General features: G+C 34.1%; 1 protein-coding gene across 3 annotated transcripts in view; it reads right to left on the reverse strand.

Moving 5' to 3' along the window:
* LOC106671284 (homeobox protein orthopedia-like) overlaps positions 1–15,586 on the reverse strand; it is a 123,637-nt gene extending 108,051 nt beyond the window's left edge. For 2 of the 3 annotated variants that reach the window (XM_014402189.2, XM_024226706.1), the window contains exon 1: positions 11,248–11,525. In XM_014402189.2, the coding sequence (XP_014257675.1) occupies positions 11,248–11,287 (40 nt within the window). In that variant the 5' untranslated portion in view covers positions 11,288–11,525. Of the gene's footprint in view, positions 1–11,247; positions 11,526–15,561 lie in introns of those variants that run through there. The other variant, XM_014402181.2, reaches the window with a different exon arrangement.
* Between the last annotated feature and the right edge of the window lie 10,689 nt (positions 15,587–26,275).

Raw genomic sequence — 26,275 nt, forward strand, 5'->3', positions numbered from 1 at the left:
AAATAAAATAAAATGTTTGAGGAAGTTTAGTTGATTTTATCCTTATTTTTCCCATTTTTAATGACATAACACCTGAACATCGTTGACAGTCAAAAAGCGAAGACATGCAGCTTTACAACGGTTCTGATACTTTTGAATTTGGATAAAGCCCTGAGGATTTATGAGCTTTTAAGTTGAACAAGGTTCATTGACGAGAAAAGGTATGTTTAATTTTTCTCGCAAGAAAAAATTAATATTCGTTTTGACATTAAACATTTTTGGGTTTAACAAACAAATAGTTTTCACACATTGGTGCCAGACCCGATCGAACGCCTGGGAGTCTACAAAGACCCCAGGGCATAACAGCTTGTCAAAGGTAAATAGAATGTTGTCCATTACGATTTACCGGTTTGAAAACGGATTAATTATGCAATATATTACTTAATGCTGAAAATTGGCAACAAACGAATCGTGATTAATTAACTGTTAGCAGATAAGAAAGGCCGGTTCTAGCACAACCTGTACCACATTCCACCACAAACTTCACCTCATCACGCCACCATGGAGTCTGACTGCTAGCTCACGCCACCACACACCTCCACTACACAACCTCCCGCCAGTGGAGGCCACCTTCATATGGGGTCATATGGCGTACCACCCACCAGCTCCTCATGACACCTCCACTACACACCACCTCCACCTCATGGCCCCTCAGCAAACACCACCCTACCACATGACACCTCCACCACATGATACCTCCATCTCAAGACACCTCCACCCTAACCATCCCTTACCACACACCACCACCACATGATACTTCCAACAAACATTGCCACCATCACCTCCACCGCACTCCATCTCCATCATACACCACCTCTACCACACAAAGTCTCCACCACCTACATTAATTTTGCACCAACGAATACATATTGCAAATGTGATCACAAAACTTTTTTTCACAAGGTCACAGAAATAACACTATTGACAGCACTACACCCAGAAAACATTTCATAACAAACCAGACAATGCTGACACAAGTAGGCCTCCTTCGATTAAGGTAAGGTGTGGGTTCTTGGGATGGGATGTGGAGAGAGGGCTCGAGCAATGCAACAAGGCTGGTGTGAAATTTTGGGATCGGGAACGAATCAGTTCGTTGACAATAGGAATGTTGAGGTTGTGGACGGTGAGGCTAGCTTAGTAGGAGCTTTGACGATTTGCCTGAGAACTTTTAAAAATTTGTTCGGAAGTATTGGACACGTCAGATGTTATATGGGTTGGCAGAACCCCACAGTTTCATCCAACATGCAAATGTGACACCATCCAATGTGGTCGCAGTAAAGTATTGTATAAGGTTAGTTTAGTGTGGATGGTCAAGACGGATTTCGATCCTAGAAGTCTGGTAGATGTCCAAGTCTTCTGTTAAGTTGTTTTCTCTTACGCCTTCTGTGGGGATTCCACTTTAGTCTGCTCTCTAGGTATAGTCATAAATATTTGACTTGAATGGAAATGAGTATCTCTTTGTTGTTAATGTAAAGTGGAAGGCAAAACTGTGTTTTTAATGTGTAGAGATTAGTGACCGTTAATCGATAGTTATTCAGATATCGTGAGATGCGGTCGGGTGTGATGTAGGTTTCAGAAAAACATTTTCTTTATCGTGCCAACGTTTCGATCTTTTATTGAGATCATCTTCAGGGCCTGGGATTTACAAACAATGTTTACATTTAACAATTACATTTACAATTAAATTCACTTTTCCACATCCTAAATGTAAATGTTTTAATGTGAACGACTAACTACGTTTTTCTTCAATATATAACCATCCATTTTGTGCACCAATCTTCGATAAGCTCAAGGTTTTCTTGGATGTTGTAAGTAGCTTGGATATGATTCGCGTTAGAGAACAAAATTGTGGCATCGTCCGCGTAGATGGTATTAGAGTGTATAGGTAGTTCAGCAATATCGATATGATATAAAGGATGGGACCAAGAATACTCCCTTGTGGGACACTGGACTTCCGTGAACTCATCGACGCACCTCACTCTGAAGCAACAGTCGGTGTTAAATGAACTGATAATTAAACAGAGCAAAGAAGACTATAACAATGACAAAACTGAAGAAGTCTAAATCACCGATCTATTGGTGAAGGCGGAGCAAAATGATCGGAAACGACCAACTACACATTTATCACCCGCAGGGCTCACAACTAATTCACTGGTTTTTATTCGTTTGCTGTTTATTTCATTTCGGATTCATGCTTTACTGAACTGCTACTGTACAGAATAAGGAAATAGCGATCAGTAAATTGCACGGTTTTCCTTGTGAATATTTAAATATAGAAAAAATGTAAAAGGTTTATTTTCAAGGAGTAATAAAGTAGTAAATTCTTCATAAGTAGAGTGTACTGTTGTAGGAAAATTAAAAGGGCAGATTTCGGTTAATACCTTTCATATTTTCAATTTAAAGGTCAAGCCCTGGCATTTTATTAAAATTTTGTTTAACTTGGCTCTTGTTTAATCAACAGTTCAATTAAGCTACTTAGATAAATATACAAACGCTTATTTAACGAGTTTGTGTCGGCAAGGAGGGATTTTCAAAGGGAAAGACAATTTATTATACTTATATTTTAAAAAAATTAGTCCCGTTTGGACGCGAGATCCCAAAATCATGGCCAATTTGGATGTAAATGCCCAAAGTCTAAGCCAGTTTAGATGCAAATGTCCAAAATCAGGCGTGTTCTAATGGAGGTACCTCAAATCAAGTCGGATGGTCGTAAGTTTTTTATGTCATGGCTAATTTGGATGTACATGTCCCAAATCAAAGCCAGAACGAAAATAACTTAAATTAAATACCAATTTGGAAAGATGAGCTTTAAATTGAGAGGTCCTGAATTTCCAGCAATTAAGGCCAGTTTGGCCGGGGGGTTGCCCAAAACAGCACATTTGGATGTTCTTGTCCCAAATTAAAGCCAGTACGAAACTATTTTCGGTTTTCTGGATTTTTTGTTATTATGATAAAAAAAACCCTGCCAACAACAGTTTAGTAATTGAAACAGTTATTTAAGTACAGATCATAATTCGTTTGTTCTGAATGTCCCAAACCACGGGCCAGTTGGGACGTAAATGACTTGAAATAAGACTATTTTCGTCGCAAATGACCAAAGTTAAGGATTGGTTCGATGGGGGTGCTCTAAAACTAAGGCATTACAGGTCGGAACTACCACAAATCATGGACAGTTTCGGAGGTAATAAACTAATGTAAAAAAATATTGATAGAATGTTTATCTAAAACGTACAAATTATTTATAAATTATTATTTTATTATTCTTTAATTTTGTATTTTGTACGAATTATAAGAAACTTTTGATTTTTCTCGATTTTTCTTGTTATCATAAAAGAAAAACCCTCTCAATAACAGTACCAGTTACATATCCTTAGCCCTTTTAGACGGAAATACTCCAAATCATGGCCGGTTTGGACAGAAATGATTTTAGGAATGAAGGACATTTGATAGTAAATAAACAAAATTAAGGCCCGTTTGGATTGGGGTGCTCCAAATCATGGCCTATTTGGACTACTTGCCCTAAATCAAAGCCAGTTTAGACGCGTGTGCCTCAAGGGTAATACATTAAAGTAACAAATATTGATTGAATGCTTAATTAAAACAAATTTTGTATAAATTATACGAAATTGTTTTGGTTAATCTCTAATTTTGGTGTTGTCATAAAATAATTACTACTTGATTTTATGTCTTAAATACGTGTTTTCAAAAAATAATAAATAATAAAAAACGGGTTTATTAAAAAACAACTTATAAAATATATACTTATAAAACTTATAGAAGATAGACGTATAAAAAACGTTCAAGCTTTGGCAACTTTCAAAAGTGAAATGAAAGCCTTCATTGTAAAAAGTTTATTAACAACAGACTACCTGAAATCATCAGCGTACACCACTGTAAGGTCAAGGTCCCGGGTTCGAATCCTGCGGCCCTCCATACTTAAAATTGTCTTTTTTTTCAAAACCACCGGCACCCCGAGGATTAATACAACTTCTGTTGATGCGAGCCCTCGTTTTAATAAATAAATAAATTTAAAAGATGCATAGCAAACAAGTTTGTGTCGCCAAATCTATGGGACTTTCAAGTTAAAAAATTATATGATTATATTTTATATGTATAAAAAAAAACTGCGCCATTGTATGTATTTTGTAGGCGTGTTTCAAGACATAATAGATAATAAATGAAATAATGACAAACTGGTTTATAATAAACTACATGAGAACTTATTCAAAAAATATACCAATGCCTATCTTAAGAGTTTAGGTTTTCAAATCAAGGCAACCTCAATAATCAACAAAATTGTAATAAATTATTCTCCAGCAGTAGGTAGTACTGTTGCAGGAAAAATAGAAATACAATATTGTTCGCCACCTTTCATATTTTTAATTTAAAGAACAAGCTCGGGCATTGTACATCAAAATTTTAACTTTTTATTTCTTAAACAAAGTACTGTTCAAGTAAGGAACTTAAAAAAGATTGAAGAAGTTGTAAAGATTTTTGCATGAATTCAAATCAGGCGTGTTAGACCATAAGTGACTTCAATTAAGTTGGGAAGCAGTTGACAACAATTTAAGCCCTTTTTGACGCTAGTTCCCAAAATCATGGCAAATTTTGATGTACCTGCCCAAAGTCTAAGCCAGTTTAGATCATGATTTAGATTTAGATGTATCATGGCTAATTTGGATGTACTTGTCCCAAATCAAAGCCTGATTGAACGCAAATTTCTTAAATAAAGACCAGTTTGGAAGGTAGTGGCTTCAATTAAGGGCAATGGGTCCAGAATTATCAGACATTAAGGCCCATTTTACCACCTTTCTATACATTAATTTTAATAAACAAACTCGGACATTTTATATAAATTTTATTTGTCTTGTTACATACAATATATATANGTTACCAATATAACTAAACAGAAAATCGGTAAGAGAAAAAATTTGAAAATTGTCGTTCCTTCTGGTGGACGCCATTTGGCCTATACGGAGTTCCAGTTGATAACAAGATTTATATATATACATATATGTATGTATATACAAACGGATATCTAACGAGTTTGTCGTCAAATCTGAGGTACGTTAAAAAAAAGGACAATTTGTGACTGAATAACGGATAATAAATAAAAACAACAAATAGGTTTGATACAAATACTTGAAAGCATATTAGAAAAATAAAAATTGCACGTCTTGCGAGTTAATGTTGTCAAATCACTTTTGACTTTCAAGGACTTTCAAAGGAGAAAAAATTAAATATATCGTACATAAAAAAGAAAAACATCTAATTTACTGCTTGACTGTATGTTATTTATAGTAATTTTATAATGATTTTTAGAAATAATTGATAATAAATAATAAAAACCAAGAGTTTTATTACAGAGTACTTCAGAAAATGTCACCATTTCCGCCTGATTCAAGGACAATAAAATATATTCCTATTTATCTGATTTTTACGGTTTATTTATTTAGAAGAATAAAAACCGTTCTATAGGTGAATACATAGTCGTTAGATTAATACAAAGAATATAGATTATCTTCGTTTTAAAATCAATTTTATGAACGGTTTCTTCCGTTTTGTAAGAGCAACCAAGGCCGGTAATGCAAGAATAATTTAATTTAGAAAGTAATATCTAAGCAATAAAATATTATATAATATGTTTATTCAATGGATTAAACCAAGTGGTTTATTACAAACTACTCGAACTTATTAGAAAAAACGTACAAATGCTTAAGATTTAATGTTGTCAAATCTGTGGGACTTGCAAATGGAATAAAATATATCTTATACAAAAAGAAAATACGAATTTACTGCTTGTTTGTGTCATTTATAGACTACTTTTGGAAATAACAGATAATAAATAGTAACGACGAAAAGTTTTATTACAGATTACTTGAGAAAAACTCACCCTTTTGGCCTGATTCAATGGCAATAAAAACAAATATTCAAATTTATCAAACGATTTTCCTGCCTTATTTATTAGTAATAACCCGTTTATCAGTGAATAAAATATAAACGTTTGATTAATACAAAAAAAATTTTTGTTGATTTTCTGTTTAAAATAAACGTTGTGCCCTTCCTCCTTTTTTTCAGGAGCAAGCAAGGCCGGTTATGCACGAATAATTTATTTCAGAAAGTAATATCTAAGCAATAAAATATTATAGAATTTATTTATCAAATGAATTAAAGTGGTTAGTTGTAATAAATAATTCTTGAGCATTAGATAGTATATTCATGCAGGAAAAATATAAGATGATTTCTTATATTTTGACCTCAGCAGTTAATCTTATGATTCTTCCTTCTTGAAGGTGGGATAATAGGTCATCTCTGGAGATGACCTATTATCCCACCTTCAAGAAGGAAGAATCATAAGAAAAATATAAGGATAATGATTCTGTTTGCCATCCATCATACTTTTAATTTACACAAGCTCTGTACATTTTATTGATTTTTGTTAAACTTTGTTTTTGTTTAATCAAGGTATTGTTCCAGAAAGTAGCTTAAAAAACATAAAAAAGCATATTTAACAAGTTTGTGTCGTCAAATCTGAGGGTCATTCAAAGGGAAAAACGTATATCTTGTAGAAAAAGAAAAAATGAATAGTCTGTTTGATTGTATCTTTTATAGTCGTCTCCCGTTTATTTATTTAGAAAAATAAAAACCATTTTATCGGTGAATACATAATCGTTCGATTAATACAAAGAATATAGTTTAGTTTCGATTTAAAATCAATTTTATGAACGCTTCTTCCTTTTTGCAAGAGCAACATTGGCCAGTTATGAGCAAATAATTTTATTGAAAGCAATATCTAAACAATAAAATATTACAGAATTAGTTTATTTAATGATTAAACATATTAGTTTATTACAAACTACTCGAGAAAAAAAAATGAACAAATGCGTGTCTTATGAGTATATGCCGTCAAATCTGAGGGACTTGAAGAAGACTTGAAGAGAAAAAATATCTCTTATATAAAAAAATACGAATTTATTACTTAATTGTATGTCTTGGTTACGTGTTTAAAAAAAGAAGATAATAATTAATAACAAAGAACAGGTTTATTACAGATTACATGAGGAAATGTCACCCGTTTTTGCCTGATTCAAGGGTAATAAAATATATTCAAATTTATCTCTAATTTTTTGCTTATTAATTAGCATTTTATCGGTAAATGTATAATCGGTTGATTAATACAAAGAATATAGTTTATTATTGATTTAAAATATATGTTATGAATTTTTCGGATTTTTACCGTTTATTTACCGAAAAATAAAAACCGTTTTATCGGTGAATACATAACCGTTTGATTAATACAAAGAATATAGTTTATTATTGATTTAAAATAAATGTTATGAACGGCTTCTTCCTTTTTCCTAGAGCAACCTCGGCCGGTTATGCAGGAATAATCTAATTTAAAGTAATATCTACGCAATAAAATCACAATAATTATTACAGAATTCCTTTATTTAATGGTAAAACATACTAGTTTATTAATGCATAAATGCATATCTTATGAGTTTATGCCGTCAAATCTGAGGGACTTGAAGAGACAAAAAAATATATCTTATATAAAAAGAAAAAACGAATTTACTACTTAATTGTGTCTTTGTTACGTTTTTTTAATAAACGAGATAATAAATAATAACAAAGAACGTTTATTACAGATGAAATGAGAAAATGTCACTCTTTTGGCCTGATTCAATGACAATAAAAACAAATTTTCAAATTCATCAAATGATTTTTCCAGACTTATTTATTAACTAATAACGCTTTTATCAGTGAATATAATATAATAATTTGATTAATACAAAAAATAAATCCATTATGTTGAGTGATCTGATTGACCAAATTACTTCTTTCAATTAATTTTTCATTTCAACCAAGACATAAAAATAATAATTAATAAAAAAAAATAAAGTTGATTTTCTATTTAAAATAAACGTTGTGCACTTCTTCCTTTTTTTGAAGATCAACCAAGGCCGGTAATGCACGAACAATTTAATTTTAGAAAATATTTAAGTAATAACATATTATAGAAATTGTATAATTAATGGATTAAACTGGTCTATTACAAATTACTGGAGAACTAATAGAAAACTGTTCAAATGTTAGTGGTTTAGGTCGTCAAATCAGAGGTAGCTTTCAAAGGGAAAATTAATTTTGTAATAAATAATTCTTTAGCATTAGGTAGTATATTCTTGCGGGAAAAATATAAGGATAATGATTTTGTTTGCCACCCATCATACTTTTAATTTACACAAGCTCTGTACATTTTATTGTTTTTTTTTAAACTTTGTTTTTGTTTAATCAAGGTATTGTTCCAGAAAGTAGCTTAAAAAACATAAAAAAGCATATTTAACAAGTTTTTGTCGTCAAATCTGAGGGTCATTCAAAGGGAAAAACGTACATCTTATGTGAAAAGAAAAAAAATGAATTGTCTGTTTGATTGCGTCTTCTATAGTCGTTTTTTAAGAATAGCAAGTAATAAATAAATAAATAAACGAAGAGTTTTATTACAGACTACTTGAGAACATGTCACCCATTTAGCCTGTTTCTAGAGCAATAAAATATATTCCAATCTATCTGATATTTCCGGTTTATTTATTTAGAAGAATAAAAACCCTTTTATCGGTGAATAGATAATCGTTCGGTTAATACAGAGAATATAGTTTATTTACGATTTAAAATAAATGTTATGAAGGACTTCTTCCTTTTTTTCAAGAGCAACCTCCACCGGTTATACACGAATAATTTAATTTAAAGTAATATCTACGCAATAAAATATTAAAGACTTTGTTTATTTAATGATTAAACAAAACTGGTTTATTAGAAATTACTCGAGAGAAAAAAGGACAATGCATATATTATGAGTTCAAGTCTTTAAAACTGAGGGACTTAGGAAAAAAGTATAACTTATGTAAAAAGAAAAAAAAAGCATTTACTACTTACTTGTAAGTCTTTGTTACGTGTTTTTAATACAAAAGTTAAGAAATAATAAAGAACAGGTTTATTAAAGATTACATGAGAAAATGTCACCCGTTTGGCAATGATTCAAAGGCAATAAAATGTATTCAAATTTATCGTATTTGTCCCGTTTATTTATTTAGAAAAATAAAAACCGTTTTATCGGTGAATACATAATCGTTTGATTATTACAAAGAATATAGTTTATTTTCGATTTAAAATAATTGTTATGAAAGGCTTATTCCTTTTTTCTAGAGCAACCTCGGCCGGTTATGCAGGAATAATCTAATTTAAAGTAGTATCTACGCTATAAAATTTCAATAATTATTACAAAATTCCTTTATTTTATGATTAAACATACTAGTTTATTACAAATACTCGAGATAAAATGCTCAAATGCATATCTTAAGAGTTTATGCCGTCAGATCTGAGTGACTTGAAGAGAAAAAATTATATCCTATATAAAAAACAAACGTATTTACTTCATGTCTTTGTCACGTTTTCTTAAAAAAAAAAAAAAATTAATAACAAATAACAGGTTTATTGCAGATAACAAGAGAAAATGTCACCCTTTTGGCCTGATTCATGGGCAATAAAATATATTCAATTTTTTCTTGCTATTAATTAGCATAACCCTTTTATCGGTGAATGTATAATCGTTTGATTAATACAAAGAATATAGTTTATTATTGATTTAAAATAACTGTTATCAACGGCTTTTTCCTTTTTTCGAGAGCAACCTCGGCAGGTTATGCAAGAATGATTTAATTTAAATTAATGTCTACCCTATAAAATCACAATAATTATAACAGAATTCCTTTATTTAATGGTTAAACATACTAGTTTATTGTAAATACTCGAGATAAAATGCACAAATGCATATCTTATGAGTTTATGCTGTCAAATCTGAGGGACTTGAAGAGAAAAAAATATATCCTGTATAAAAAGAAAAAAACGAATTTACTACTTAATTGCATGTCTTTGTTACATTTTTTAAAATAAAAACATAATAAATAATAACAAATAACAAGTTTAGTACAGATTACACGAGAAAATGTCACCCTTTTGGCCTGATTCAAGGGTAATAAAATATATTCAAATTTATCGGATTTTTCCCGTTTATTTATTAAGAAAAATAAAAACTGTTTTATCGTGAATACACAATCGTTTGATTAATACAAAGAATATAGTTTATTATTGATTTAAAATAAATTTTATGAACGGCTTCTTCCTTTCTTCAAGAGCAACCTCGGCCTGTTATGCAGGAATAATTTAATTTAAAATAATATCTAAGCAATAAAGTATTTCAGAATTAGGTTATTTAATCATCACTAGTTTATTACAAATTACACGAGATAAAATGCACAAATGCATATCTTAAGAGTTTATGCCGTCAAATCTGAGGGACTTGAAGAGAAAATAATATATCTTGTATAAAAAGAAAAAAAACGAATTTACTACTTAATTGTCTTTGTTAAGTTTTTTTTAAATAAAAAAGACACTAAATAATAACCAAGGTTTATTACAGGTTACAGGAGAAAATGTCACCCTTTTGGCATGATTCATGGGCAATAAAATATATTCAAATTCTCCGATTTTTCTTCCTTATTAATTATTATAACCCTTTTGTCGGTGAATACATAAATGTTTGATTGATATAAACAACATGTAAAATAAACTTTATGATCGATTTCTTCCTTTTTTCAAGAGCAACCTAGGCCAGTTATGTAGGAGATTATTCAATTTAGAAGCAATATCTATGGAATAAACATTCTCATGTTTCTACGCTTAATAAAAAATAAAAATTACGTCATTTTTTTACATATTGATTATAGAAATTGTTGATAGTTGTACAGGCTTTTTTTTGCAATTTTGCCAAAATTGACATCAGTTTGATGAAGAAGGTGATTATTAGGGGTTGATTATTTGTTTTATTTCTCTAATGTTTACAAATATTTTACTCTGTTTAAGTACCCTGCGAACGTTCGTGCCAAGATAAAAACTACACAGCGTTGCATGAGTTGTTAATGGGATTTTTTGTATAAATAAAAGAATTACCACAATCATTTAATAAATTGGTCAATTAGAAGGATTGTGGTGCCTTGATTAGCGATGGGATTTTTTAAAGGCTTTCAAGTCGTTCCAAATCGATTTGAAGGTTTTTTCTATTGTTTTCCCCTCGTGAAAAAAAAATCAAAAACAACCGAGGGAAATGTTATCGGCATGGGAAAAAAGAAGCAGAAAAAATGGAAAACTTACCGACTGGATTGGAACCCATTATGCTCAAATTGTTGAGCATGACGGCAGCAGGGAGTGAAGATAGAATTTTGAAGCCGTTCCCTCCACAAGACGAATTGAAACGAAATTCCGTCCCGGGATGGATGATATTCCAACTTCTTTATCACTTGAAATCTCGTCTTTACAAAACTGTCTCCCCTTTTTTTCAAACCTTCGACGAAAGTTTGAGTAAAAAAAAAAAAACAAGATAGCACAGTGTAACTTGATCACATATCTCAGACTGGCCGTAGCCGTACTAAGGCGGAATCCTTCTCTAAATTGAATGGTCGACGTCCTCGGGGGTGCCTAGCTTCCCCTCCACGGCCGCCTTCCCGATTGGTCGTGCGGGGCGTGGCCCGACCCTCCCAGCCGGCCCAACCCCGCCACCCTCGTCGTCGACGCCGACCCTGATTCAATATTCTCTATGTAAATTTCTATTGAAACTCTTTAAGTGTCCGCCCTTCTTTTTTTCATACAAGTTGTGTATCTATTAAATCTGCAGGTAAGATGGAATAGTGTAATCCGACGTTATTGCCCATCCCCTTCCTCCTATCAATTTTTTCCTTTGTCCGCCCTCCGCCCATTCCTGATCCCCTCTTCCCGACTTAATCATTTACTTCTCAAGACTTCTTCAACTGCGCACTAACCTCCACTCATCTATTGATATCCCTCTAGCCCAAGGATCGCGTTCACGCCGATCCAAAATTATCATTTCCTCATCGTCTTCCCTGAATCAACGGACAACTACGAATTGTTCCGGGTTCCACGTGGTCTACGGCCAGATGATACTAACTATCCATTTCAAACGCAACTGCCTAAATCATGGCCAGTTTGGATGGAAGTGCCTAAAATAATGACCAATTTGGAAGTAATAACTAAAATTAAAGCAAGTTTAGGCATAGCCGCTCCATAATAAAGACAGTTGGGACAGAAATGCCCAAAACCATGTCGTATTGTTAAGCAAGTGCCCCATTATAAGTGCAGTTGGGAAAGAATTGCTTCAAAACAGCCAGTTTGGACAAAGTGCCTAAAATAATGGCCAATTTGTACGTACTAACCACATATTAGTGGCCTGTTTGGACCTGCGTCTATGCTCAAAATGGCTTGAATTTGTGGTTAGTACATCGAAATTAGTGAATGGAAGTGCCAAAAATATTGGCCAGTTTGGACATACATGTCTGCAATCATGACCAGTTTGTACGTACTAACCACACATTAAAGCAAGTTCGGGCATAGGCGCTTCATTAAAAGCAGCTGGGATAGAATAGAATTGCATCAAATCTTTGTCAGTTGCGATGGAAGTGCCTAAAATATTGGCCAGTTTGGACACATATGTTTACAATCATGACCAATTTGTAAGTACTAACCCCACAATTAAGCCAGTATGGACGGAAATGCCCAAAACCATGGCGAGTTGTGATGAAAGTGCCCTATAATAAAGGCACTTGGGACAGAATTGCACCAAAAATTGGTGGGATGAATGTGCCAAAAATATTGGCCAGTTTGGACAAAGTGCCTAAAATAATCGCCCCTTTGGATGTTCTAACCTCATATAAAAGCCAGTTTGGGCATAGCCGCTCCACAATAAAGGCAGTTGAGACAGAATTGCATCAAATCTTGGTCAGTTGGGATAAATGTGCCAAAAATATTGGCCAGTTTGGACAAAGTGCCTAAAATAATCGCCCCTTTGGATGTTCTAACCTCATATAAAAGCCAGTTTGGGCATAGCCGCTCCACAATAAAGGCAGTTGAGACAGAATTGCATCAAATCTTGGTCAGTTGGGATAAATGTGCCAAAAATATTGGCTAATTTGGACACAAGTGCTTAAAATATTGGACAATTTGTACTTACTAACCTCAAATTAAAGCCAGTTTGGGCATAAGCGCCCCAATATAAAAGCAGTTGGGGCAGAATTGCATCAAATCTTGATCAGTTCGGATGGAAGTCCTTAAAATAATGACCAATTTGGATGAAAGAACCACTAATTAAGGCTACTTCGGACAGAAATGCCTCCAACCGTTACGTGTTTGGACGAAATTCAAATTAAGACGACCCGAGTGACGAAATTAAAGTCCTGGAAGGTTGTCCAAAAACTGGCAGAGGCTCTGAAGAAAATGGACAGGGTAAATTTCGGTTTTGGAACGGCAAAGCTGCATATCAAATTCAAAAAGCAAGACATACAAGAAACAGACAAGCCCGGCTACACCCCTGAAGGGGTTGAAAACTCCCGGAGGAAGAGAGCACTACACCAACCCCAAGTACATCAGGGGTGCAGAAAAAGGAGGCAACTCGGAAACTAATGCCCAATCCATCAAAGAGGAAAACATTGATCCAAGAGGAAAAGAAGGATGAAGAACAAAACAGAAGGGGAACCTATAACCTCTTCTTACCACAGGAAGACGTGGTAAAATTGGCCACCACCGCCTCACCGAATAACAACTTAGGAGAAAGAAAACTGGGGGTTGAAGACGGAAATAAAATCCACTGCACTGAAGCGCGTCCAGGTGAACCTGAACCATGTAAAAGCCTCTTCACCTGAAAACACCTAGACATCGCTATGATCAAGGAACCATGGGTAAGTAATGGCATGGTAAAAGGGATACCATTAAATGTAGGTAAATTGGTTTACGGTAGCGAACATGACCTAGAGCCGTCATATTACTGAAGCCGAAGTTGTTCCAGGTTACACCTGGTTGCAGGGCAATTTCCCAGGAGAGGACGTACAAAGCAGGTAAAAAAGCTTGTCCAGCACTGAAAAAACAACATCCACTTCATATTGAGGTAAGATGCAAACGCACATCATACCAGCTGGGGCATCACCGATATCAAAAATAGGGGTCAGTCTCTCTTTGTTTATTTATTAACAAACAATGTAGTGGGGAGTAATAAAGGGGACAAACTAACTTTCCTGACTAGTTCTACGGGTGAAGTCTTAAATCTCACACTGGCCAGCAAGTATATTAAAAAAGTGACATGAAACATCTATGTCCCATCACAGAATCATAAGCTTTGTGGTGGAAACAAATAAGACAAACACAGGAGTTTGTAGAGATCCTAAGAGGACTAACTGTCAGTTCTATCAACCATATATAGCTAGAAACAGAAGGGCTAAATGTTACAAATAGAAATCTAAAGTAATTAGATTAACTACCCGAAACCTTGACTAAGGCAATCACTATAGTCTATTAAGGATGTAAAAACCAAAGAAACAAATGTAGAGTTTCATGGTGGAATAATGAATTAAATAGTCTAAAGTATAGACTAAAACTATAAAACTTTTCAACAGATCAAAAGTGACAGGTAAATGGGATGAATACAAAAACTCCCTAACTGAATACAATAAAGCTCTGAGAAAAACAAAAAGAAAATCGTGGAGAAATTTATGTGAAGGATGGCGTAGTAGTTATACACCACAACGGTTAGACGTTTATAAAGACTAGCGTGTCTCAGTATTACAGGGGCAATGTATGCCTGCCTCACTACGGCAATGGAAACAGCACTCGACCTTCCACCCTACATTTTTATGTACAAAAGGTTGCTTTTGAGAGTGTGAACAGACTTCTGAGTTACAAGGAAATAAAACCAGATCTCAGGAGGAGCCACCACGAAATTTTAAAAGGAATTAAAATATTTGAAAAGGCTATAACGATGTGTGACGACTTGAGAGAAAAGCTCAACATTAACAGACCCTTCGAAGTGGACATAGACCCTAGAAACATTTAGAAAAAAGGTGGCCCCAAGTTTCAAGAATAGACCTTAATATGGTAAACAGATGGATCGAATATACAACAGGGAGTAAGTGTATGGATAAAAGGGCCGAACGTTACTCTAGCGAAGCCTATTGGACAAAGCCCAACGATTATCCAAGCTGAAGTCCATACAATACAACTCTGAGCACAGGAGTTAAACACAAATTTGAAAGTTGCCTAGATTTACATACTCCCAAATAGCCAGGAAGCCTAAAGGCACTAACTAAATGCGTGTGCTTTCAACTCTAAATTTTTCTGGGAGTGCCTAAACTGCCCAATGACTCTGGAAAAGCAAAACAAGATTACCTTAAAGCGGGTTACCTGACATGAAGCTATATAAGAAAATGAACACGTTGACCAACTAGCCAAAAAAGGGGCAACCCTCTCACCCATGGGACCAGAACGACAGCTAAGTACTCCTGAGTGTCTAAGGAATAAATTTAAAAAGTAAACTAAGTTAATTTTACAAGCTTGAGCGCCAGGCATAAGCCAAAGAAATGAGAGAAATGAGAAAATAGAAAAAGACTCACCTTAGTCCTACCTTACCTTTATTCATAAATGATACGAATTGATGCTCACGGCTAGTCAGCGTAGGCAAGGGTGAGGTTCGCGTATCAGCAAGAAAAATAGTTAAACAAGTTCAATAGAAAATAAAATAGAATAAGATAATGAGGTAAAGTGTTATTAGTATAACTCTCGTGATATTAAGTACGGGAGTGGGCCTGGACCGTCCAGTATCCAGGTGGGGGCAGCTAAGCCTCGCTGGGCCCTCAGCGTGGTCAGGTGGGGAGAGCGTTCTCTTACAGCAATCCAAGCCACTTGGTTGCAAAGTTGGCACTGGAAAAATAGATTGATAAAAAAAAACTCAAACACTCTAGGTATGAGGCAAGGTTTATAAATCTCTCAAAACGGAAGGCGAAGGAACTCCTCTCTCTCAACAATCCTTATTTTAAGAAATTTATAAAAATTATAGGCCTTTATACCGGCCACTGCCATTTTAACCATCATCTTAAAAAGATGGGTAAAGTTGAGAGAGAAACAGGCCAGCTCTGTCAGGAGTAACCAGAGACATCCGCACACATATTTTGTGAATGTAAAGCGTAAGCCCGTTTACGATACAGCCACATAGGCAGGACTTTTCTCATGCCAAAGGAGATTCACGAAGAAGTGCTCAGTTTTATAAAGAATAATTTGATACAAGTACTCTTAAATTAAGACGAGTGTGTAGAGATTAGTGACCGTTAATCGATAGTTATTCAGATATCGTGAGATGCGCACCTGACCGCATCTCACGATATCTGAATAACTATTAAGACGAGTGTTGTACATAATCAATTTGGATGAAATTGCTCAAAATGAAAGCCAGTTGGGACGGACGTACCATACATCTTAGCTAGTTTGGACCTAAGTATTATATATCAAAGTCATTTAGGACGGAAGCGACCAAAATCATTACCTCTTTGTACGCACTTGTCAAAGTCATACACAAGGACAGGTGTGAGCTAATACATGACCAGTTTGGAAACAAATACACCAAACCATGGCCAATTTAGACTCAAGTGCATCATATTAAGTCCGATTTGGTTGCAAATGTCCAAAATGTACACGTATAAGTTGGATATCGGTTATGGTCCTGATGAGAAACCAAATCCAATTGTTATCTGCCATTTATCGAAAGAAAATCAGAGCAAAACAATCTTAAAGATGTCTACAAATTGACATAATTATGTTTTTAATGTATAGTTTAGACAAGGTCTGGCATGAAGTACTCATCAATAAACTAATATATGTCGATATTATCAGTTCCTACCTAACTGACAGACTGTTTAGAGTCAAACAAGAAGATCAATATTCAAAATTAAAAACAATAATTGCAGGAGTGCCACAAGGTAGCATATTAGGTCCACTTCTTGACTTGTTATACTCCAGTGATTTTCCGAAAATAGATTGAGTAAAAATTGCATGAAAAATGAAACAGCGGTGACATCACTAGGACCGACTATCACCTATTCAACCAAAATCCTCCAAAATGCCTTGTAATGGGATAAACGAATGGACAAAAAAATGGAAAATCAAGCTAAAACAGCATAAATCAGTGCATCTAATCTTTACAAACAAAAAAGTCGCTCACATTCGATGAAATACTATACCATACAGCGATACAGCTCAATATCTGGGAATGGCCTTTGATGCCAAGCTGAGATGGAAAGAACACGTGAAAAAAAATGACAGAGTAGGTGTAAGGTATAGACAACTATACTGGTTGATAGGACGTGGTTCCAATCTTGCTGTACAAAATAAAATATTATATAAACAAGTTATAAAGCCCTATTTGGACATATGGTATTCAACTATGGGGTTGTACCAAACACAGCAATATCAAATTCATACAAACACTCCAAAATAAAATCTTACGTAACATGGTCAATGCACCTTGATACATAAGGAATAAGAACTTACATAGGGATCTTAAGATCCCTGAGGTCACGGCGAGTCAAGACACTGACTTTTTTTATCTCAACCAATACCTTACATACAGATTAATCAATTGAAAAAAGTTATTCGATCAATCGGACCACGAACTCTAATGAATTTAATAAGTAAAATGAAGTATATCTTCACGAAAGCTCTCCGTGGCCATTTTATTTGTCGCCGAGAATCGAATAGATTACACGACATTTGAAAAAGGGCAAAAAGGAGGGAAAATTCGAAAGGTAGGTTGAGATGGGAGGTTGGTGTCCGAGTGGATCGAAGTCACGATAGCTCATGTGGTAGAGCAGCGGCGTATTTAGCCGTCGTGGGTTCGAATCCCGCTCGTGACACTGACTTTTTTATCCCAACCAATACCTTACATAAAGAATAATTAATTAAAAAAAGTTATTCGGTCAATCGGACCACGAACTCTAATGAATGGAATTTTGGAATTGGATTTTCTTTAATATAATTTTAAACTGTTATTATTGTACTCTTGCGTTTCCTTTATTTCCACGATGTTCCCTAATCTACAAAGGGATATTCAATGTTGTCTGGTAGAGAACGTTAGAAGTCTTTTTTATTGGATTTTATCATTTCCTTTCTATCCCGTTTCATTTATTTTCTACGCTGAGATCAGATAACAATATTTCCTGTGCTTATTTTTTATTTGCTTTTCGGTGGAGAAAAATCCAATTTGTGGTAACGATATAATGGTGAGATGTTTCTAATGGCAGGAAAAATTGTAGTTATTTTGAATAAATAATCAATTATAAATATTTCATAAAGTAAAATTCAAGTAAACTTATATTTTTTTGCATAGAATGTAATTAGCCTTAGATTCGGAACTTAAGAAGAGGTGCAAATTATTTTTTGAATGTTGCGAATCAAGTGTTTCAGTGTATCTTGCCTTCATGAACTTTCAACTCGCCTGTTGAAGATTTTCATTTTTCTTGTATATCTTGAGTCAAAAATTAGCCTTCAAGCTCCCTAATACAAGAGAAATCGGGATGTGACATTTTTATGGCGTAAATTTGCCAGCAAGGTGATAAATCCGGGATTGATCGGAAAATTCGTTCTCTTGAAAAGTCGTATCCTTACACCTTTCGGTATACTTTTTCTAAAATTTTTCATCATACCGAAACGACGTTTTTTTGTAGAAAGATAACAAACTATCGTAATGAAGAATCTTTTTGACGAACCCTCCAGGAGCGGAGAAATAAATATTTTTGTGTATAGAAAAGTTTAAAATTTGGTCTAAATTTTAGATTATTGCAACAACTTAACTAGCTCTTAGCGACAAATTTACTAAGAAAAATAAAAGAAAAAACACATAGGTAGTATAGTTTTAGAAGAAAAAAATCGATGCCAAAAAAGGGTAACTTTGGTTCTGTATTTGAACAAATAAATTACCTTGAAAATAGCTAAAACACAGTATGATTTTGGAATTTAGAGAAAGTGAAGGTTTATTCTGTGCAAACTGATTATATGAGCAATCAAACCCATTAGGGGAATGTCCTTAGTCTTTATTTAAAAATCATCATAATATTAGATAGCCAAGGGTACTAAAAGCATTAGCACACAAAAATGTCATACCCAAAATAGTCGGTTAATTAAAAACCTCCAAATCATGGGAAAACGTAACAAAACAAAATCCACGCCAGGGCACAAAATTCGGTTAATCAAACAAACTGGCCAGGGGAGGATATGCCCACCTGACCTACAACCTAAAGAAGAACAGCTCGGTCTTCCCTCTAAAATCCTCAGAACATCGAAAGCCAAGTGGTCCTAAAAGTAAAAACACATGAAAATATCACACCCAAAATAGCCATTGATTGAATACACCCAAAACCTCAAAAAACCTGGGGAAACGTTACAACCCAAGAATATCTCGTGTGCCTGGTAAAAAGAAAGAGGTAATATGCAAGCCGACTAACCGGCTCTCGAGAAAAAAAGATGGATTAAAATATCTTCTTCATCCCATAAAAATGAAACGCTATATTAAGGTCCCAGTGTCAGGTGTTCCGAAAACAAGCCTAATTTTGTAGAACGTTATTTCGGAGTCTTTGGATCTCTGACCTTTCTTCTTCGGACCTGGCAGTCCTAAGCTGTATGTATAAATTTATACTGTATTTAAAATTTATTCTAGTTAATCTAGTTATGCTTAATAAAGAACTAATTAAGTACAAACAATACATAACGTAAATTTCGATTAAACTTAACCTATAAATCAACCTTTTCGCATAGAATGAAACTTGTCCCGAGAGGTTCCGAGCTTTAGAAGTGGTTCAAATAATTTCTTAAAAGTTGCAAATCAAGTGTTTCGGTGTATTTTGCTTTGATGTACTTTCAACTCGCCATATATTAAACCTTTTTGAAGACTAATATTTTATGTATATTCTGTGTCAAAATTTAACCTTTAAACTCCCTTCACCTTTTCCAAAACTCATCATCATATTGAAACGATTTTTTATTGCAGAACAACAACAGACAAGCAAACAACTATATATTAAATATGGCGAACTTTTAATCGAATTTTACGGTCCATTTAACCGATGGAAAAGCTGATTAAAGACATTTTCTGAACAAATCTATAAGCTCGACAGATTCAATGGGCACCTAAAACGGCTAGAGTGGATCAAAAAGTGAGGCATTGGGGTTTAAAATAACAGGCAGAAGGTTCAAAATTGATTACTTTTCACAAACTTAAGCGGGAACACACTTACCCGATGCAACGCTATGGGACGCTACCTGATGCTTCCCGACGCAAATCCAAAGTCCAGTTTTCCATAAGGTTGTATTACCCCTGTGCACATCTGCCCGATGCCACGCAACGCTACCCTACTCTACGCTATGCGATTTCCACTGTCCAGATTTTCGTCGGGTAGCATTGAGTACAGTCGAAGACAAAAGAACCGGACATATTTTTATTCTTTATTACTATTTTATTATTTATATATTTTTATTCAAACTACATGTATTATTGTCGTTATATTAATTACAACATACTTGTTTTAATATATACCAATTAAACCGAGATCAAAAATTCGTCAGTTTTTATTTTTAAAAAATTAATTTTAATGGTTTGTTAGAAAATTGATCAAAACACCAGAATACCATTTTTTAATATAATGAATTTAACTAACAATTTATTACACGGTTTTACTCATAAAATTAAACTAACAATTTATTTCATGGTTTTGCTAATAAAATTACACCATTTTCCTCGAGTACCGTCAGAACAGGACTGTCATATTTTTTGTAGTTCATTTCAAACTAAGTATATGTAATTTTGTCGTTTATTAATTACAAAATCCCTATGTATTAATGTAAACCAAATTAAACGAGATCAAACATTCGTGAATTTTTATAAACATTATTTGGTTATGATGGTTAGGAAGAAAATTGATCAAAACACCAGAATAACTTATTTAAAACAAATAATTTTAACAAACAATTTATTACATCGTTGTGCTCATAAAATTTAATTAACAATTTATTACAAGGTTTTGCTCAAAATAGTGCATTAAGAATAAAAAAGGCGTTGCGATTGTGATACTGATTTGTGATACACGCTGTGTGACTGTACGTGGCGTGCGCTTGACGTCGCATAGATGTGCACACCCTACCAAAACGTGACAAGGCGTCGGGTAACGTCGCATAGCGTTGCGTCGGGTAAGTGTGTTCTCCGTTTTACCCGTTGAATGGAAACCATGTTCTGAACTCAGAAACTCATTGGATAATTAATTGTTTGAAACCGGACCACTTATTTTCCCAGTCAAGTTCGTACTCAAGAAAAAAGTAAATCCATGTTTTGAATTTTAAAGTTGTCGAAATTGGGAAAAATTATGCCGCGCCGGCGTCGAACGGGCGAAGACGGCGAACGATTTCATCGTATTAAATTTCGTTCCTCCTGATTCTCTCTCCCCCATAATTGGCTGAAGCATTTCATTTAGTTCCTCCCTGTTTTAGGTATTTCGTAATTTCCATCATCAAAGGTATTTTTATCCTTTTTGATCCGTGCGATATTAAATTCCTCCAAGACAAAGGGTGCCGAGACTGAAAAGTTACTTAGTTCTAAGTAACTTGTTTAATTTAATCCAATGAAATATTGATATATTTGTACCCCCTGGGTACACGAAGCCCCATTTAGAATATATTTGTAAAGGTGAATATTTATAGAAGCATTTGAAACATTATGAAATCTCAACTTTTATTTAAGGAAGTGAAAACCGTTTTTGGGATCAAAAACTTCAGTTAAAAAAGCGTTTTGCATTATATTAAACTCAAACGAATGTACAGAATAAAGTTAATCCCATGGTATTCCATGGTTTAAAAAGTGGTTCAAACATTTTTTTAAAAATTAATTAAGGTTTTCAGTTGATTCGAACCCACGATCTTCGGCTTGATACGCCGCTGCTCTACCACTTGAGCTATAGTGACCTCGATCCACTCGGATTAGGAGGGAAACTTCTCATCTCAACCCCACCTTTTGAATTTTCCCTCCTTTTTATCTCAACGGAAAACCTTAATTAATTGTAATGTATTCATTGTTCAAGCGGACCACGAAACTAGTGAATTGAATTTTTTTTAAAGTTGCAAATCAAGAGTTGTTGTATATCTTACCTTAATGAACTTGCATTTCTCCATACCTTAGCTGTTTGAAAATTTTTCTATTAAAGAAAAAAAAACAGCCCTATCAAATGTTTTTATCCAGGATATGTGGCTGGAACGGGAAAAATTCGAGCACGAAAATCCGTTCTCCTGAAAAGTTGGATTTTTCCACATTTCTACAAAACTCTTCGACATAATAAAACAATTCTTTATTTCATTTTGTAGAGTAATAATAGACAATTATAGTTAAGATTGTTAAAAAAATCATGTATGAACGAAGAAATTCTTCTATTGACAAAAAAAGGTGTCGAATTTTTTGCAAATTATGTTGTCTTCAAAAATTTACCGATTTACTAGTTTCACAACCGCCTATCTACAAATTTGTAGTGTGCTAAGACAAATAAAAAGTGGGCTTTTATGGACCGAATATTTTTTGATAAAATGGTACCGAAAAATGGCAACCGTTTTGGCCGCTTTGAACAACTAAACTAAATGACCTTCAAAAATTGCTGAAATACTGTTGAATTTTAGATTTTAATGCTTAGAAAGAAATTGCAGACCCTGACCTCCTGAATAAAAAATACCGATCAAAATTAAACTAAAGCTAGTAGAGGTGAAGATAAAACAACAAAATAGGAAAAAAACAACAGCTGTCTGTAGTAGGTCACTAGGCACTCAGCGAACGTATTCAAACCAAAATATACAATTTTTAAATATTTATTTTTTTAAATATGAAACTACCCCTTTTATTACCCTTTTAAACTAACCCATTTGACACTGAATAAAAGTAGCACCATGAAATTGCGAGGTTTAATAGTTTCAAAAAATTTTTTGAAAGTAGGGGTCAAGTGTTCTGGTGTATCTTGCTTCGATAAACTTTCAACTCGTCATATAGTGCCTCGTTTGAAGACTGTCATGTTTTATGTATATTCTATGCACCAAAAGCTAGCCTATTTAGAGAGAAATCGTGATATAACGTTTTTATTGCGTTGTTTTACCGGTAAAGTAAAAAAATCCGAGCTCGAAAGGAAAATCCCTTCTCATGAAAAATTGTATTTTCCACATCTCGGTTCACATTTCTACAAAAACTAGAACTAGAACATTCTAGAAAAACAAGTCCAACAATACACAAATAATTGTCGCAAGAAATTATCATAAAAACACCCAAGCAAGGAGAAATACATTTTTTGTATAAAAAAGGTGTGAAAGTTTGTCACAATTTTAAGTTGTTGCCAAAATTTAAGGATTCGATAATTTTATAAACCCCTAACTTCGAAATCGAAGTAAACTAAGGAATAATTAAAACAAAATAAATATTGAAAAATTGATAATGAAAAAGTGCGACTTTTGTTGCCGCTCTTTGAACAAATATATGAACTAGAATAATTGAACAACAGACAGAAACTGCTAGACCTAGACAATAAAAGGTGCCAAATATATACGGGCAAATGGCCACAGTGGGGATAAATACGAATATCAAAGGAAGCTGTTTGCTCTGCCTTACCCAACAAAAGCATCTAGCATTTAATTGCAATTTTTCTATATGATTTTCTAAGAGCCCAATTATTTTATACATAAAAAAATCCGCAAATGTATAGGAATTTTACGTTACATGCTTATATTTCGTACAATCTCCTAAGTATTTTTAAATACTATAAATTTAAAATTACAGAAGGTCAATTTGATGTTGAAAAGGGTTCGTTTGAAGTTAAAAAGTGTTAATTTGAAATCACAAAGTATTAATGTGAAGATCGGAAGAGTTAAGCGGGGAACACACTTACCAGATGCAACGCTATGCGACGCTACGCGGTGCTACCCGACGCCTTGTCATGTTTGGGTAGGGTGTGCACATCAATGCGACGTCAAGCGCACGCCACGTACAGTCACACAGCGTGTATCACAATAATCACTATGACAATCGCAATGCCTCTTTTGTTCTTAATGCACTACTTTGAGCAAAACCTTGTAATAAATTGTTAGTTAAATTTTATGAACACCACCATGTAATAAATTGTTTGTTAAACTTAATTGTTTTAAATAAAGTTATTTAAGTGTTTTGATAAATTTTCTTCCTAACCATCATAATTAAATAATTTTTATAAAAATTTATGAATTTTTGATCTCGTTTAATCTGGTTTACATTAAAATAGGAATTTTGTAATTAATATAACGACAAAATTACATATATTTAGTTTGAAATAAACTACAAAAATATGAGTGTCCTGTTCTGACACTCTGACTCGACGAAAATGGTGTAATTTTATGAGCAAAATCATGAAATAAATTGATAGTTAAATTCATTATATAAAAAATGGTATTCCGGTGTTTTGATCAATTTTCTTCCAAAGCATTAAAATTAATTTTTTTTTACTAAAAGCTAATGAATTTTTGGTCTCGGTTAATTTGGTTCATATTAAAATAAGTATGTTGTAATTAATATAACGACAATAATACATGTAGTTAAAATATGAGTGTCCGATTCTTTTGTCTTCGACTGTACTCGATGCTACCTGACGAAAATCTGGTCAGTGAGGATCGCAGAGCGTAGCGTAGGTAGCGTTGCATAGCATCAGGCAGATGTGCACGCGGGGAATACAATCTTATGGAAAATTGGACTTCGGGTAGCGTCGCATAGCGTTGCATCGGGTGTGTTCCCTCCCGGGTTTAGTTTGACGGGAAAAAGCTTTAAGGGATGGAAAAATGAGTATACAGTATTTATACAGATATCCTCCACTGGACAGTTTTTCCCCTTTTTTCGAGGTCACTGTTGACTTTAGTTTCCCTCTCTTTCAGCGCATAACTTCAGAACAAAAACGAATACTACCAAGCCAGCAAAGAACTACCGCCTATATCATATTCTGACCTTCCAATCCGTACCATTTACAACGACCTAGGCGGTCGGCTTAATAGCGAGGATGTCCTAGGGATTATACCTCAATGTTTTGATCTGCGTTGATTCCATCGGGATGATATCTTGAAAAAAAAAACTCAAAACGGCGCGCAACGATTAAGTCGTAAATGGTCGGCAGCTGTGCCAGGGGTGCGTTACATTTAGAAAGGTGAATCGGAAGCAGGAGGAAGCAATATGGTCAGTCAGCGGCGAAGGGTAAGGGAGAAGCAATAACCCAAGGGTGTAATGGGAATTAAATACTAGGGTTGTGATTCAACCGGCTTACATCCCCTTCATTGATTTCCCAATATTAGTTCAGACTAATCCCCAGACAATGAATAACCACTCTGATATCACGTTAATCACGAAAAACCTGACTGTCATCTTCTTGATAAATCGACTTAATGCTGCAACTATTTACAAGGGCCACGTGCACCCTTTAATCCTCTTAAAACCCAAGTATAAAACAAAATTAAACTTTTCACTGAGAAAAACTGGTTAGATTTTTTCTTATGAGTTAATTTTGAACGTGTGCTGTTTATTTGATATCTGCCTCGAACTTAAAAGCCGAATAAATAAATTAACGATCATATTTCTGCTTTCATCTAACCGCCTTCTCCCAATAATGTCCAAAATCCTGGAATGACACCTTAGTGATGTGCGATTCCAATCGATATAAGTAAAGTATCGAGTATTTTCTTTCGATACCGAGTATTTTTGGTATCAAATATTGTCATTCGATGCATTACTGTATCGAGTACTTTTTGTAGCATCGGTAAAAATACTCAAATAAATTTTTCATCGAGTGTTCTAGTAATATTAAAATGTTATTTTACGTTCCAAACATACCTTTCATCTAACTGGGAGTTGACTAGTTAGGAGCGCCTACAAGCGGCAAGTGTCAACAAAGTTAATCGAGATTTCGAATTGGTGGTTACTCATAATTCTGGTAACTCATAATTCTTTCCCGCGTCGCACCTCGCACTTTTAATTTCAGTAATTTTTTATAAAATGTTTTTGCCTTCAAGTACCTAAAACGTGTTCTCCTTCCTTCTCGTAGGTATATTCCTAATCATGTCTCCTCTCAAAAATAAGTTAAACGGACCTCAAAATTCGCTTAATAGTCTGGATATTCACTATATTGCTTGTTGTTTGTCTGTGTGTCGTTGGTCAACGAAAAAAATCGTTTCAATATGACGATCAGTTTTGGAGAAGGTGAAAAAATTTAAATTCTTCTTGCAGAAGGGAGTTTAAAGGTTAAATTTTGAGACAGAATATACATAA

This window comes from Cimex lectularius, unplaced genomic scaffold (genome assembly GCF_000648675.2).
Source record: "Cimex lectularius strain Harlan isolate CLEC.00 unplaced genomic scaffold, Clec_2.1 scaffold4, whole genome shotgun sequence".
In the NCBI taxonomy this organism is placed as follows: Eukaryota; Metazoa; Arthropoda; class Insecta; order Hemiptera; family Cimicidae; genus Cimex; species Cimex lectularius.